The sequence below is a fragment of the Athene cunicularia genome (assembly GCF_003259725.1).
Source record: "Athene cunicularia isolate RWA chromosome 8 unlocalized genomic scaffold, athCun1 chr8_part1, whole genome shotgun sequence".
Taxonomy (NCBI): domain Eukaryota; kingdom Metazoa; phylum Chordata; class Aves; order Strigiformes; family Strigidae; genus Athene; species Athene cunicularia.
The window spans coordinates 20,160,688-20,176,447 of NW_020799109.1; the positions used below are offsets into that span (position 1 = coordinate 20,160,688).

A 15,760-nucleotide genomic window follows, 5' to 3' on the forward strand; every position below is an offset into this window, starting at 1 on the left:
ACCAGCCCACCGTCACGCAGCAGCACCATGAGCACTGCATCCTGTGGGACAGAGACTCCTGCCACACTTACTGAACCTCTGTGCCAAGCAAGAATCATTTCTAGTCCAGAAAAGAACTAAAATCTGTGCAACTGAAAAAAATCCAAAAAGCAAGATACAGCTTGGCTATGCGCTGTATCTGCTCTAGGTTTGTGCACTGGAGAACATGACAAAACAGCTGTGTTTTGGTAAAAGACATGAAAAAAGGCCTAGACTTACTGCTTCTACAATAGTGCTGACTTTCACTTAAAACATTAATTCTCTCTCGAGGAATTATTTAAAAAAAAAAACACAACAAAAACTTATTGACTCTATCAGAAAATAAAATAGAACAAAAAGTTTAAGCACGTCAAAGTAGAAAAACAATACTTTACACTATGAAGTGACTTTCATGCCAGAACCACAGAGCACTTCCCAACAAGCCTGTAGGCATGTAAGTGGTGTTACTGCCATTTCACAGACAGGAATAATAAAGCATGGAAAGGTCAAGTGTCTGGCTGCAGGCCACACAGCTTAGCCCTGGCATGGCCAGGAACAGACCTCAGAAGTATGGCCACCCTGCCCCTTATACTCTGACAAGATGACATGCTCTCCTATTTTTTGTCTTCTTGTAAGCATGCTAGCTCTTTTATTTAAAATTGCTTTTGTAAATTTGTATACAGCTATACCCTGATCGCTAAGCAGAAAGTATTGCAATGTGTTGCAGAGCCTACTGACTTTATTAGCTCTGTGGCATTCTTTTGCACAATGAGTTGTGGGATTGGGACCTAGTGATGCCAATTATCAGCAAGAAACCTTTATATATTTGTCTGTAACAACATGCTCTTTCAAAACATAATAAATTGACAGCACTTCCAGTGGTTTTCATATTTTTTAAATAACCAGATTTGTGTCATAGGTAATGGTGCATCCTAAAATGACATTTTCTATCTCCTCTGATACATGTAAAACTTCAGGAAAAAAAAAACAAAAACATTTTTATACTTACACACATACACACACACATATATAAAAATAAAATAAAGAACTTTTCCTCAGGTCCCACTTAGAATTATAAACCACAGAAATACTGGTATGTTCTCCCTTACAGCTGAGCATCCAGGTGCCACTATAATTTACACTACATATATGTTTCAAATTTGTGACATGAGACATGCTTTTCATAATGCAGTCATTTTATAGATTTTATTAGACAGACTTATGGTAGGAAGGAATATTCAGAAATTGCAACTTAAATGAGAAAATGTGAATGGTGTTACTTATATAAAATACTACTGCAATAGTTCTTTTATTAATTTTTAATGCACAGCACCCACTGTGACCTCCTTTATTCTTTTGCTGTCAACATGGCAGGCTAGAGAAATTGAAATGGGCTGTAGCTGTTCTCTTCTTGCTCCCCTCTTCCTCCCATTTTGCATAATATTAAAATATAACATCTTATTGGACTGTCACCATGAAATAATGATTATGCAATAGGCATAACGATTTTTTCTGATTGTTATCGCTTCCTTACTTTCCAGTGTTCTCTAAAAAATTCCAAATTCCATGTAGTTATCTCAGGCAATAAGGCAATTTTCCACTGAATACACTTGTCTCAATTAAAGTTTGTTTTAAAGTTATCTTTTACTACATTTCTTACGGTTCTCTAAGGATAACACCAGTCACATAAAATAAAGCATTTTTTGCCTGTCTGGTATCCTCTTGTTTTTGGGGTGAGGTAGGAGGCAGGTCTGATAAAATAGTGTTTGACTGAATCAGGAGTATGCTATTACTTCTGTTATGTATATTTACTGCTACCTCCATCACCAAGGAGACTAATCTCCATACCAGTAAAGTCAAGAAGCCTACAGTATTGTCTTTGCAGGGCCAAGTTCATGTTGTCACAGCAACAGAGTGCGCAGGGTCAACAGATTAATATATTAGTGTGCACAGGCACTGAACTGGAGTGTAAAAGTTTTGCTGCTGGTTTTAAAATTAAACTGTGAAGCAGGACTTGGAAATATGGCCTACACAAGTTATTCTTGTATATCTCAAGGAATAGGCTACAAAAATATGCATATATTTGCCTAATACAGTCTGTCATTTTTACCACAGTGGGAAGAGGAGGAAATAACCTCCTTGGAAGAGGTGCACTTGGTGGGAAGGAGGGAGGAAGGCTGGAGTTTGGGCTGTGAAAAATAGACTGCATTTGGATTGTTGATATTTCCCCCTGCGATGCCCTTTCATTAGCCTCTGTCTAACATGGGGCCTGACAATTGTGACAGAATGAAAAATTTGAGGAAAAGCGAGGGTCATGAGAGAAGAGATTTCCTTCCCTCTCCAGTGACCCTATCACAGTATTCTGATGTAGTGCTTTACCATTAAGGAAAGGGCAACCCAAGAGCCTTCACACTTAATCTGTTCCATCTGTCATGACTATTAGAAACATTGACCAGCCGTGAGCTTTAAGGACTCAGTGCAACTGCAGACATGATATTCTAGCCCACTACAAGGACCTCCTGATGTTCTGAAAGCCTCCAAGGAAGTACCATGCATCAAAAAGGGCAACACCTACCTGACATGCCACCATATGTGGTCCTCAGTTCTCCACCAACTGCTGGCCAAGGTGTGCTGTCTGCTTTCAGTCCCATCAGTCCTGACACAGTGTTGGTGGCTGTAACACCATCTGCGCCACCTGTGAAAGAAAAGGTCAGTCACTTTTTGTTAAATCATGTGTATAAGAACAAGAGAGGAAAAAAATACAACAGAAAAACTGTGAAACTGTGAAATAACTAGAAATTAAAATAAACAGCTGAAGACAGAAAGCAACAAACTGTAAGGGGAAGTGCAGGAAAGGGTCCTTAAGACCAATCCTGGGCTGATAAATTTAACGCTAGCTTCAAGGCAGGCTGCATCAGTTGAGAGTGCTGTAAGGGCTATAGGACAGCATGTGGGAAACACTGGGGCTGACAGGCAGATCTCTGCTCTTCAGCTGTGTGGGACAAAACCTGCTACAGTGGTTGTTCAACACCTGGAGGTGCCCCAGCACAGGGTCACTTCCTCCAAGCTTGTGACGAGCAAGACAAAATGCAACAGAGAAATGATGACCATGGTTCAAAGTAATAGATTAATATACCTACTTCCAAATTTAATTTCCTGCCATGTTGTACTTTAAGATCCAAGGAAAAAAATAATTATACATATACCTTCAAATAGTGTATTTCTTTTTCTCAGGACACACCATTTTCACTTCTAATTGTAGGAATATGGGAATTTACAATAGTATAGTAAATGCATAAATATGATAGAAATAGGAGTGTGCAGGCAAACACACACACACAAATGTATATGATTTACTGTTAAGAGTCTAATATAGTTCTCTTCATATATTGCTATATTCTAGAAGCATGGACAAAATCAGCAAGCCTTTGATCACTATGCTTATTCTAAATACATCAAATAAACTATTTTCATATTAGTTTCTGTTGTTATTTGTTATTATTCCAGCAACTACCCTATCTTATCCCATCCAGCAAATTAGTAAATCTGCACAGCTTGTGCACTGGCTTCGGTTACCTTCCTGCGCAGCCATCGCAATATTCACAATATCGGTGACATTTGGGGTCAGCTTGGCAAAGAAAGGAATCTGAACAGCTTGTCTAACCCAGCGACAGATGTTCCGTACCAGCTCTGGATCCTGTTCAAATAGGTCAGATAAATATAGAACATAATTAAAAGTAATATGAACAAAAGTGCATCAAGGAAATAGAAAACTTTGCTATAAGTGGCTATACCATGATTTTGTGAAATTACACATCAGGACTGAACCTCATCTCATTAGTTAACTTATTTCAGACACATCAAGCAATTGCAAAACCATTACAGAAAGGTTAGTTCATGATAAAAGGAAAATTTGCCTTTTTTTTTTTAATTTCCAAAAGATAAAGATATCACAATATGTTCCCTTCTCAGAGAGAGGAAAATATCATCTTGGATGACAAAGACATTTTTTACCCCTTTATTTTAAAAATTACTTTTCAGTTTTAATGACTTATTCTATGTAAGGTATATTGAGAATAACCTGTATCCTATAAAATAATGTGAACCTGAAGCATTTGCTGATCATGCCTCGATCAGAAAAACAAGGATGACTTGAGGTTGCAGGGCTATTGGAAAGCAATTCAGCACTTCTGAACTCTCCTCTCACTTCAGAGAATAACTTGGGATGGCCATAATGCAAATGAAAGATCAAAATCTTCTCTGCTAAAGCCAGAAATAAAAATCTTCAAGTGTTGGCTCTTCCTGATTTCCAGGCATTTATTTCCCTTATGGAATATCTTATGTAGACAGTAATCAACTATCCTTTCCATTAAAAATGGCTCAGTTGAACTAACATTCATGGGTATTGTTCAATATAATTCTCAGAGTATGGGTTACTGTTTTTTTTTCTGTTTGCTATTGAAAATGCTCTTCAACAAATACCTTACAATTTCAATACTAACGCAGGTAGAACATGGTGAGTGATCTGGTTAAAAATTGAATGGTACAAGATTTAGTACAAGTATAACTTCTGGGTAGGCTAATTGGTACCACAGTGATTATTTACATCCACATTTACTAAATTTTTATCCCTCTCTCAGATAATTAAGTCTGTCATATATGAATAATCTTCTCCCATTAGGATATTGTAAAAACTCGGAAAGCTGCATTGCTATGTAGTAGCTGAAAACGGGGTGATCCTAGATGAAGTCTAGTTGAAAACTATCCAGTGGACATCAAGGTTGTCAGTCTAGTGAACACAGGAAATATCCCCTTGCTATTACTTCTTTAACCACCAATGGTTAAATACTAACAAAAAAAACCCCACAAGCTGTGTTCCTAGAAAGTACACAGTGCTTGACATGAATAGTAAAACCCTGAGACTTAGCTGTGCCATTCCAATAAAAATGGTGATCTCCCCGCCCATGCAGCTTCCATGAAATATGTATGAACACTGCGCTGGCAGTATGAAAGCAGTTGCATCTTTGACTTTCATTTCTGTTTTGAATTTCCTTGAGGCCCAACACAGAAATGAGAGACCCTCCAGAAGACATGAATTGTATATCCTTTATGTTAATACTTCTTGGAAATCCTTGTAATAATGTTCAGGATGTTGGCACCACATAACTCATTATGCTGACTGCATTGTGTTTATAGGCTTGCAATAAAAATTCTTACTCCAATACATACTAATACTTTAAAAAAATACGTAATCATTTGAATCCACACCAAATAACTTATTGGAAGATCTCTTTCATTTATACAAACCTGATTTCCATCCTACCTAAGACAATTTAACTACTTTGTTAATAAACAATAATTTGACCTTTTTTTTTTTTTTTTTTCCCCCCCAATGTAAGTAAAGATCTTAATTTTCCATCAGTTCTGATTCTCCCACACCAAGATTAATGCAATGAATGCAATGGAAAGGTCTTCAATTTCTCAAGCTAGTAAACAGTTTAAATATCTGATTGTACAACACATGTTTAGACAAAGCCCTTTTGAAACACTCACTTTTGACAGTCTTGGAAACCTGCCCATTTTTTGTAACCATAAAACCACAGGTAACAATAGGAAAATAACTTGAAAACTCAACTGAAGGAGTTTTTTACTTCACTTATTATTCCAAGAGAAAATAGGAATGTTTAGTGAGAAAACACAGAAAAGTGAAAAAAGAAGTTAACACAGTGCTCTGCTGCACAGTGAGACAGTCACTGATAGGAATTGGAAAGGTGTTGAAGTTTATGCAAAAAATTAGAATTTCCATTAAATTTGACCATTTTGGATTGAAACGAGTATTTATAAAGTATTTTGTTTTCTTCTAATTAATTCATTTGCTCATTAAATAAATATCATATAATGCTGAATGCCGTAAAAAAAAAAAAAAACAAAAACGTTTCCCCTTGTGCCACTCCCAAAACACACACACATGTGACAGATCTCACCACTCCCCTTTTCAGTGCAGTCCTACAGTTGAACTATACTGAAGCATCCAGCTGATCCACCCTCCTCCTCCTCCCGCTGCTCTGCCTCCAGCCCCCACCTGCTCAGATTCCTCCTGGTGTAGCAGCCAACAACAGTGAACCATCTGAGCCCACCCTCCCTCCACTCGCTGCGGTGGCATCGCAAGTGTCCAGTGGACACAGCCACCACATGACTGAGCTTCCCTGCTGCCAGAGGGATTACTATGACATGAAGTCACTTCAGGAGAATACCAGAGCTTTTATGCTCTGCAGATAACACATTCTCAAAGAAGAATAATATCCCCACCTGTTTTTATCTATAACATCATATTTTCTTCTTTAGATCATTAAGAAACATTCATTCATTTATAAAATTCATAATTTCCTGTTATATTTGCACTGAGAACTTGGAAAAATGCATCATAAGTCATCACATGGTTAAAAAGAGAAGATATTAGTGTCACCAGACAGCTAATTTTCATATGAAATGAATGAACTGCATTTATTTAATCCAGGGGAAGTTCACTGGATGGTGTACAATCTCTCCATAGAAGTTTGCCATTGGACTGAGAACAATTTGCAGAGGTCACAGAAGAACACAACTTTTGAGAAAGATTTAAGCGATTAGAAATAGAGAATTCACTTCTAAGTGTGATCATTGACTACAGAAATTATTCCAATTTGAAATGCAGTTCAAAACTCAAGATTTCTGAGAATATTAATTTATCATGTTTAGCAAAGTTTTAAACTCAGGTGCAAATTTAAGAAGGTAAGAAGCCTAGTATGAAAAAATAGTTTCAAAGAGGCTATGTAGGCTTCATCTTGCCTAATTCATTTTGCTGATTCGGGGCCTCCCACCTACTTGTATTTCTGAAAGATTGACCTCAATTTAGAAATTGCATTTACTGATTCTTAGCAGAGATTGGATTTATAAAAAATTCGAGGATGAGCATATAACTTTTAAAAGAATGAATCGAGGCCCATAAATCATGTTACAAAAAATACCTGTCAGTGCTAATACAACATAAATATATTTTTTTGCCCCAATCCAACTTTACGAAAGTGCCTCCAGTTTTGATTGTTGATAAAGTGGTTGATGAAGCCTACACAGTTAAGAAATATTTTCTAAATGGCTTGATATGTAAAATGTTATTAGCTGTAAAAACAGCTGGGCATTTACATTGGCAACATCAACAATATGAACTAAAATATTATTCTGCTTAATGTGGTACAGGATTTTAATGCTTTTGGTTCAAAGTCTACCATGTTGCTATAAATTATCTTATCCTGTTGCACATAACTAGGTTTGCTGGTTCTCTCATTAATGGTGATACAGTGCAATTTGTTACAGAATGTGTAGCATAACTTTGCTCTGTGTGTCAACTCAGAAGAATGAACAAATGCTTCAATGGACTTTTACATCCATTGGTAGCACACTTCATTTACCTGCCTTTTTTTTTTTTTTTTTTTTTTTTTAACCAAACAACATCTAAATAAAAGCTTGGTGAAATTATCATCAGCTAAAACATAACACTGATTCATGCACTCTACCTACAGGAATCTGTTGGTAATTTAATACCATATAAAATCTTTTTTGGTATGAGATGTACACCAATGTGTCTTCTGTCTTCCTGTTCTTAATCAAATATTGCTTGTTTATTCCAAAGGCACAGGAGATTTGAATGTTACAGGGGTTGTCTTTTTACTTCCCTAAGCAGCAGTACAGAATCATTTTTCCTGAATATTCATTATAGCCTTGGGCTAGATGAAGCTTTTAATCGTAACTACTCATTGCCAATGGGTAGATATACTAGAGGAAAAACAACTATTCACCTTTTTTTCTAAATGATCACATGATAAGCTTAACTACAACCATAACTATAAGAATAAGTCCTCAGAAATTAAAGCAGCAAGTTGTCTACTGATTGCATTTGGCATTGGTAATGAGATGAATCCCACGTCCTATCACCCCCAAGGCAGATACATCCTGCATGTTTAAAAAGGAGCGTGAAAATGCTGTGCACAGAATAGGTCACCTTTGCTTGTACTTCATGGAAAGAGACAAAACCATAAAGAGATTACCACAGAAATGTCTGCTGTAGATTTTTTGAAATTTTAAAAATTTTTACTATGACTTATTTTCAGTGTTCTTGCAGGATCCTCATTTTTACAGTATCCTGTTACTGCACAATCTTTCTACTGTATCCAGAACACCTCCCCGAGGTAGGGAAGTACTATTATATATGTTTAATAAATGGAGACAGGACAGTCAGATGGACTGAGGTGTACCTCCTCAAACTCACGTTGTTTTGGTGCCCAGTTTTTACTGTCATTTGCATAAGATCTCAAAAGGTTTGTCTGGCAGAAAACTGCACTTGATTCTTCAGAATACCTTAAATCATGAGATACTTTCCAGATTAACAAAAGAAATATTTTTGATACTTGAATTTAATAATTTTTTCAGAATATTTGGATAATGCAAACAATGTGAATAATACAACTATTTTAGGGTAACATGCTTTTCTTTACTATGCAAACAGTCCTTGGGAAGCACGTATCTGTGAGCATATGTACCTATGTATGTATGTGTATATAAAGAATACAAATGTCAGTCTGAAAGATAGCGTAAAAATAAAACTGTTACAGAATTTCCCCCAAGAACTTCATGAAGGTGACCACTCTGTAGAGCACATTAGCTGATATTGTCTAATTAGTGCTACAGAAAATGGACCATACCATGCACGCCTCAGTCCATCCCTAATTACTATGGTGGCGGCAGTTCTGTATCACTAAGAACCGGGTAAGGACCTTTGCAGTTGTGAATGTAAAAACATAACTTCTCAGACAGAATCCTGATTTGTATCATATATATATATATATGCGTATGTATATATATATATAATCTCATACATATATGTATGAAGGTTTTCTTACATAAGACTGCTGGAGTTATTACAGGTCATGCTGATGATTTGCACAAGTCCATTATCCTGACTGTGATGATGGAAAATTCTAGACGGCACAGAGAATGTGGAATCCATTAGGACCTTGCATGTAAAGTCCTTAAACCTCATCTATCACTGGCTACAATGACCTAAGCAACAAAGTTTCAGAAATGAAAATAATTCATTCTATTTAATGCAAGTGTAAGTCTGATCTTCCTCATAAACCTCATGTCTTTGATAAATCCAAACTTTCTCATATATATCTTTTGTCAATGTGTTTCATGGATAAATCATGCATTATGTCAACATGTCTGTAATTTTAAATACTAAGGTACAGAGGACTTTTGTCTTTGTATGAATTTAACACACAAGAAGCTGACATGGGATTTCTTATATATGCTTAGTAGGCAAGTGGAACCAAGAGTCCCTCATCATTACGTTCTTCTGGTGACAGATTTTCTTTCTGTACTGCCTCTTAAAAGATCTTGTAGCCCCTTTCCATCTATTATCATTGGAGGAATTTTTTATATGAAGGAATGTTCTACAGTTAAATTCCTCATTCTGCAACGCAGATACATTTTCCAATAGCCTATCAATAGGTATGGGGAAAGGAGGGAGTGCTTTTATATTCAGGAATGATGTAGCCTAAGAAAAAGTTTAAAAGTGATAATGTGTACGATTTGGCTTTTAAATTTAATTCATGTATTATTCTCACTTTACTGTTTCATTCAACAATAGACTACATAGGGAAGAGTTAAACCTATCTTCAGTCAAATTGCTGGATGCCCACGAGGACTCAAAACCACCCTCATTTGAAAAACAAGAAAGGAGAAAATAATCTTTCACCGTCTGCAGATAACCTCCACAAAACAGGCAGACGTTCTTCCAGGCCATGCTACCCTTTCCTTGTGAACATTACAGTGGCACTACCTGCCACAACCTGCAGTGTGGGCAGGCAGGGGCAGGATACATTTAGAGCACCTTTAGAAAGTGAGTAATGATCATTTCTATAGAATCCTCACTTATTCAATCCATTCTACCAGCTCAATGTGTAGGTCTGTATCTGCATCTTTTACAGAGATCCCACGGAAGTTCTAAGGACTTTTTAGCCTGATGAGTTGTTAGTTTAAATACTTTTTATATGTATCTATCACGTATTTCTTTTCCAGATAAAACATGGATCCAGAAATTCATCAGGAAATAGGAATTTTTTTTAAAAAAATAAATTCTCTGTGTGTGAAGAGCTATTCTTTTGATATTCCTTCAAATATGAAAGTAAAAGTACGGGAATTTCAGCTTAAAGCTTTGCAAATATCTTTAGCATTCACCCCTTTTTTTTCTATATTATTATTGATCTTTTCCACAGCTACCTTTTCTCCCTACTCCTATGAGAAGTTGCACCCTGCCTTCATAAAACTGTTTATCTCTAAACCTACCCAAAATTTCCACAGTACCTCAATACAGAATTGCAGTCAATCATTATAGCAAAAGAGACACAATTTCTGAATCTCATGGTTAATTTTACTGTCTTCTCACATCCTAGAAAGGGCAATTTAGGTTGTGCATTTGTCCCATTTCAAATTTAATTAAAGCTAACAATTTGTTTAAAGCCTGTCAAATTAAGGGAAGGATTTCCCAGGATAGAAGATAAATAACTCTCTACTTTTCATCTGGAGTTAAAAATGCTTCCTCATTTCTCAGGAAACTTGACAGCTTTTGGTCAACATCTATTGACCACAGCTGTCAAAAAGAAAGAAATGAGGCAGTTTAACCTAAGGCAGGAATAACAGTTTTCACAGTTGTATGTGAAGCTATCTGTATATATTAGGAAAACTTTCCAAAAATGCCTAAATGTCTTCAGATGCTTTGGGTCAACATAGTCAACCCCACAAAAATGTAGCTGCTGGATGAGAGTTTATATCCTTCTGTCTAGAATCTATGATATGATGTAATGTGCAACCAATGCCACAAACTTTTAGAGATGACAGTATGTGAATTCAGGATGCTTTTTCAGTCAATACTCTATTGCCTTTTGGCATGAGATCCAAAGTGTACTGAAGGTAGTTGAAGCCTTTTCCATTAGTTTAGCAAAAAAACACCCCCAAAACCTTCAAAATCTCATTAGACATCTTCAATAAAACGGTACAGAAAAATCCTATTCAGCATAAAAATTCAAAACTGTCCATAAATGGATAATTTCATATCTTTTCTGGGAGGATCAAAATGTTTCACTCCAGTTTAGGCCTTCAGCTTTTATTAGCTTGCATTTGGAAACAAGAGGTCTTTTCAATATGAAGAAAGGTGTAGGGTTTTTTTTTCTGAACAATGTCTAAAAGATCAGAGATTTATCAGAGAAGAGTTAAGCAAGATCCACATAGTTACCATTTAGCTACACTACCATAGCAACAATATGTACAGTGAGTATTGCTCACTGATTTAATTCAAGGGTATACTTATTTTCTACTCTCTTACATACTCTAAAATACTCCTTTTTCTTTTTAAAAAGTATTTTAAAAGAAGGCTACTGGGTAAATTAAGTTATATCTATGTTATATCTACATAGTAAGTGCTCTCTTTATAATTTGAACAAAAACTGTAGTATTTTTTAAATAGATATATATTATATGGCTTATATAATTAAGCATGTAATACTAATGAAACAAGCACATTTTTGGTTACAAAATATATATAGGTAGTAATGTCTGCAAATTTATAGATGTTTGTTCCAAAGTGAAAAACTAATCAAGAACCTAGACACTTGATTTTTTTTTTTTTTAATTTTATTTTTCTGTGGTAAATTATAAGAATTTAAAACCCCCTGCCATCTAGCTCCATTCTTAGATTCTAGGACTTTATTACTTTAAAGCCGCAAGCATGGTGTCATGATTTGATCAGTCATTGCCAGTTCCATTTGGGGGAGCCTAATCGCAATTCTCCTTTTTTTCCAGTGATACCAATGGGTCATTGGACAAAATCAAGTGACTCTGGATTAGGTCCAGGCTTTGGTCATGACTGAGCTGAGAAGTCAAAGCTCTGAGAGCCTGTCTATACTGGGAGAGATAACAGCATGTATTGAGAAAAGCCAACATGAGGCTATGATACTACTGTGGTTCCTATTTCTGAGTTAGGCTACTTTGAAAAACTAAAAGAAAATAAATTGGTGCACATAATAAAATGGAACTTCAAATGTAACAGTGTTTAACCAAATAAACTGCAAAGGACTCCTAAAGGGTTTTGACAGAATTTCAACAAATCAGAATTTAGATACATTTTTATCATATGGCCATCTCACTCATTTTTCTTACTCTCATTTGGTAAAGCAATCACTACTTCTCCCTTCTCCATCTCTACAATTAGAAGCTTTGAAAGCTGTTAAAAGCAAAAGACAAATAGCTTTGATCACCTCTCGCTATTCCAAATGAAAAAAATGGGAACAATAAGTTGTTACAGTGTTTCCTTATTGTACTACACTACTAGAGCTGCACAAATGAATGATGCTTAATAGTACATTTAAAAAAAAACAAAAAAAAAAATCAAAAAAACTCCACTCCAAAGCTTTTTAACATATCTCATATAATAGCTGCCAATATTAACATAGGTCAGTATCCAAACTCCAGAATACATTTATCAAAGTGCTGTGTGGGAGATCCACTTTGGATACCTTATTATCAGCACAGAACTCCTACACCCCTTCTTTCATAATGTAGTACCTAATGACTGAAAAGATAACTGACATGAAATCAAGGTCAAAAATGAGCTGGAAAGTTTTGATTGACCAGTAGACAAAAATATAAAATTTAGATTTTTGTTGGGAGTTAAAGCAACAGTAAGAGGGATGTCAAGATCAAGCACCACTGAGACTTGTAAAGGTTTGTGGCTGTCTTTAGTCAGCTTGGCAATTACTCCCTTTTCAGATTACATAAAAGCTTTTTGTTTTCTCCCTAGCACTAAAAGAAAAACAACTGATTTTTTTTTTTTAAACTGAGCCCTCTCTCTGCATAGGTATTAGAACCATAACAATATTCCTTATTCTGAATTTGTTTGTTGTGTTTTGGTGGTGGTTTTTGTTGGGTTTTTTTTGTTTGTTTTGGTTTTTTTGGGTTTTTTTGGTTGGTTTTTTTTTTTTTTTTTTTTTGTTTTTTTTTTTTTTTTTTTTTACATTTAAAGTGTAAATCTAAGCAACAAGAAGAAATATCACTGTTACGTTCAACTTTTAAAATTAACTATAATTTTTTTTTTTAAAAAATGTTATGGTTATCTTATATGATAGGAAAAGCTCTAAGCTTCACTAAGACAAGTCAGTTAAAACTGTTGTAATCACTGTTTACCACTATTGATTTTAATGCAACATTAAAGCAGTCGAATACAACCATTATTTTCTTTGATTGTCAGAATAAAGGTTAACAATAGTTGGCCTGAAAGGGTGAAGTACAGATTGCCAGTTCAAATTAGTAAATGATTTGTTCCAATACTGATTGGGCGTAAACATTCCAAGTAAAAAATGTGAACTTGCACATTTACATGTTATAAAATTCTTGAGATACTAACTGAAAAGGTTTATTTGTCAAAAGCATTGGTATACGTGAAGTGTTGACTAATAAAAATGCCTTTTTACCCCTGACAATACAAAATATTTTATCTTGGTTGTTTCTAGCCAACCAAAATAATCTTTCTCATATTACTGTTAAAAAGTGGTACGCAGCATGATTAAACAATATTTCAGTTTTTTAGTTCATGCAGAGGTTACCTGCTAGAAGGCATAAAGGTTTAATTAGGTTTAAATCATACATTAAATATTTTAAAGGGAACCCTAGAATGCGAATATATGAGTGCTGCATTGACAAACAGCTTTTTCTTGTGGTCAGGTAGGCAAGCTTTTAGTCCTTTCCTATAACAAGGAGGCAGAAAATACCAAATAATTGAGGAAACCATAAACCTTTGAAACCACCAAACTAAGGAATTTAAAACCTACATTCTGAGAATGAGTTTCCACTCAGTTTTAAAATGACCGTCATACAGGCCTGTATTCAGATTTGGTCTACTGTAAAGAGCAAACCTCCCAGTGCTCTGACTAACTTTACCGGGAGGTAAGGCAAAATTTTAAAAGTATGAGCCTAGTCCTGAAAATTCTCATATAGTCAGTGAAGAGACTAGTTAGCACACTGTTAATTAACTTTATCAAATGGTGGCATAAAACCGAAACCATAAATAGAAAAAGCTATTAATGTGCACTGCATAGTTAACTTTTATTGTGCACCAAGATGAACAATCTTAAAAAATTTTATTTTACCTGCACATAGATACTTGTTGCTGTTCATGTTCTTTCCAATAATTCCTGATTACCAGACATCATTGGTATGAACAATTGCAATACCTTATGCTGCAATTACGTATCCAAAGGCAAAGCAGTCCACAGGATCTGGACATTTAACCAAATCATTTAACCATGTAGACCACAGAAATATGCTTGCCTGGATTTTCTACATTTCCCTTTTCTGAAAGTTTCTCAGTGGATTAAAATACAATTGCAAGAATAAGTACAGGTTGCCATTTGTTTTTTTAAAAAATCACGGTTTTCTTTCTTTCTCGGAAGCACTCACTATGCAGTCCATTGCAGTTGGGCTACTGAAGTGTCAGTCAAATAGCCCAAATCTTTTTGTTTCCTTTTTAAACAGTGGCAGGTCACTGATATTTTGGCCAAACTGATCTTTGTGACATCTGTTATTCATAATGTGAATTCCAGCTGAAATGCTTCCATCATAGTGAGACTGAAAATAAGATTAGCCCCAACTTCCTTTCATGTCTTCATGAATTTCAAGGAAACAGAATCACATTTACATTTTTTAAGAAAATCCATTCTGCAGAGAATGCTTTCTCTATATAAATAAAAAGCCATCACACATACAGTATTTAATACCTTATTAACAGCCATACAATGTCATAAAAAAGTTTCAGCAAGTCAATAGTGCTGCTAACATTATTGTCCTATTTATAATCCCTTTCTAGTTTCCATTTTGTCTTTTGAGTAATTCAATTAAAAATCCTTCAAAGCAATAACAGTGGATTAAATGTTGTGAAACTGCAATATAAAACTACAGAATAGTGTTCTGATGATGAATTTATTAAACTTTGCAGCTTAATTCATTTCTTCTTGAGTATATGAAAACCAAAATTCTTAAAACAAAATAGCAATTAACTGTCATACCTCATTATTAAATATGGTCTCCTTTTACACGTTACAAAAAAATGGAATACATGAGCACATAAAGGACATACGGAACTAAAAACATGGAAGAAATCCATTTAAATCATGACATTTAATCACAGCTGAAACCTGTGAGGGCAACAGAAAAGGAAATGAATCATCAGGTACTGGAGGAAGGTGAGTGATGTCACCAACCCAGGAGTGATCACATAGTCATCAAGCTTTTTCTGTTCAGATTTCCAGTGAAATAGCATATGTGTCAATTGTTAATTTGAAAGCAACTCAGCAAAGGGTTTACTTTATGAGGAGGGTTTTAAAGGAGGGAGTGGAAAAGAAAGGGAAAGAAAAAAGACACATATGAAACCAGGGAAGGTGAAAAAATTATCTGAAGAGGTTAAAGCAAGAAAACTGAACTATCAAGAAGAAAGACATGTGGCCATGATCAACGTGGGAGCCAGGAACGTTACCCTACAAAACACATCTCCTGGCCTGTGAAAGAGTGTGCTTGGACCTACGTTTGCAGGAGGTGGAGGAGGCAATCAGCAGCACCCCTTCTCCCAAATACCCTCACAGCAAAACAACACCCAATG

The 15,760-nt window shown here is 35.5% G+C and overlaps 1 protein-coding gene across 1 annotated transcript in view; it reads right to left on the reverse strand.

The window, feature by feature from the left end:
• DPYD (dihydropyrimidine dehydrogenase) overlaps window positions 1-15,760 on the reverse strand; it is a 349,307-nt gene that overhangs the window by 95,412 nt on the left and 238,135 nt on the right. Inside the window, exons 17-18 of the mRNA XM_026853962.1 lie at window positions 3,595-3,715; window positions 2,594-2,713 (exon numbers count right to left, since the gene is read on the reverse strand). Coding sequence (XP_026709763.1) covers window positions 2,594-2,713; window positions 3,595-3,715 — 241 coding nt within the window. The remainder of the gene's footprint in view (window positions 1-2,593; window positions 2,714-3,594; window positions 3,716-15,760) is intronic.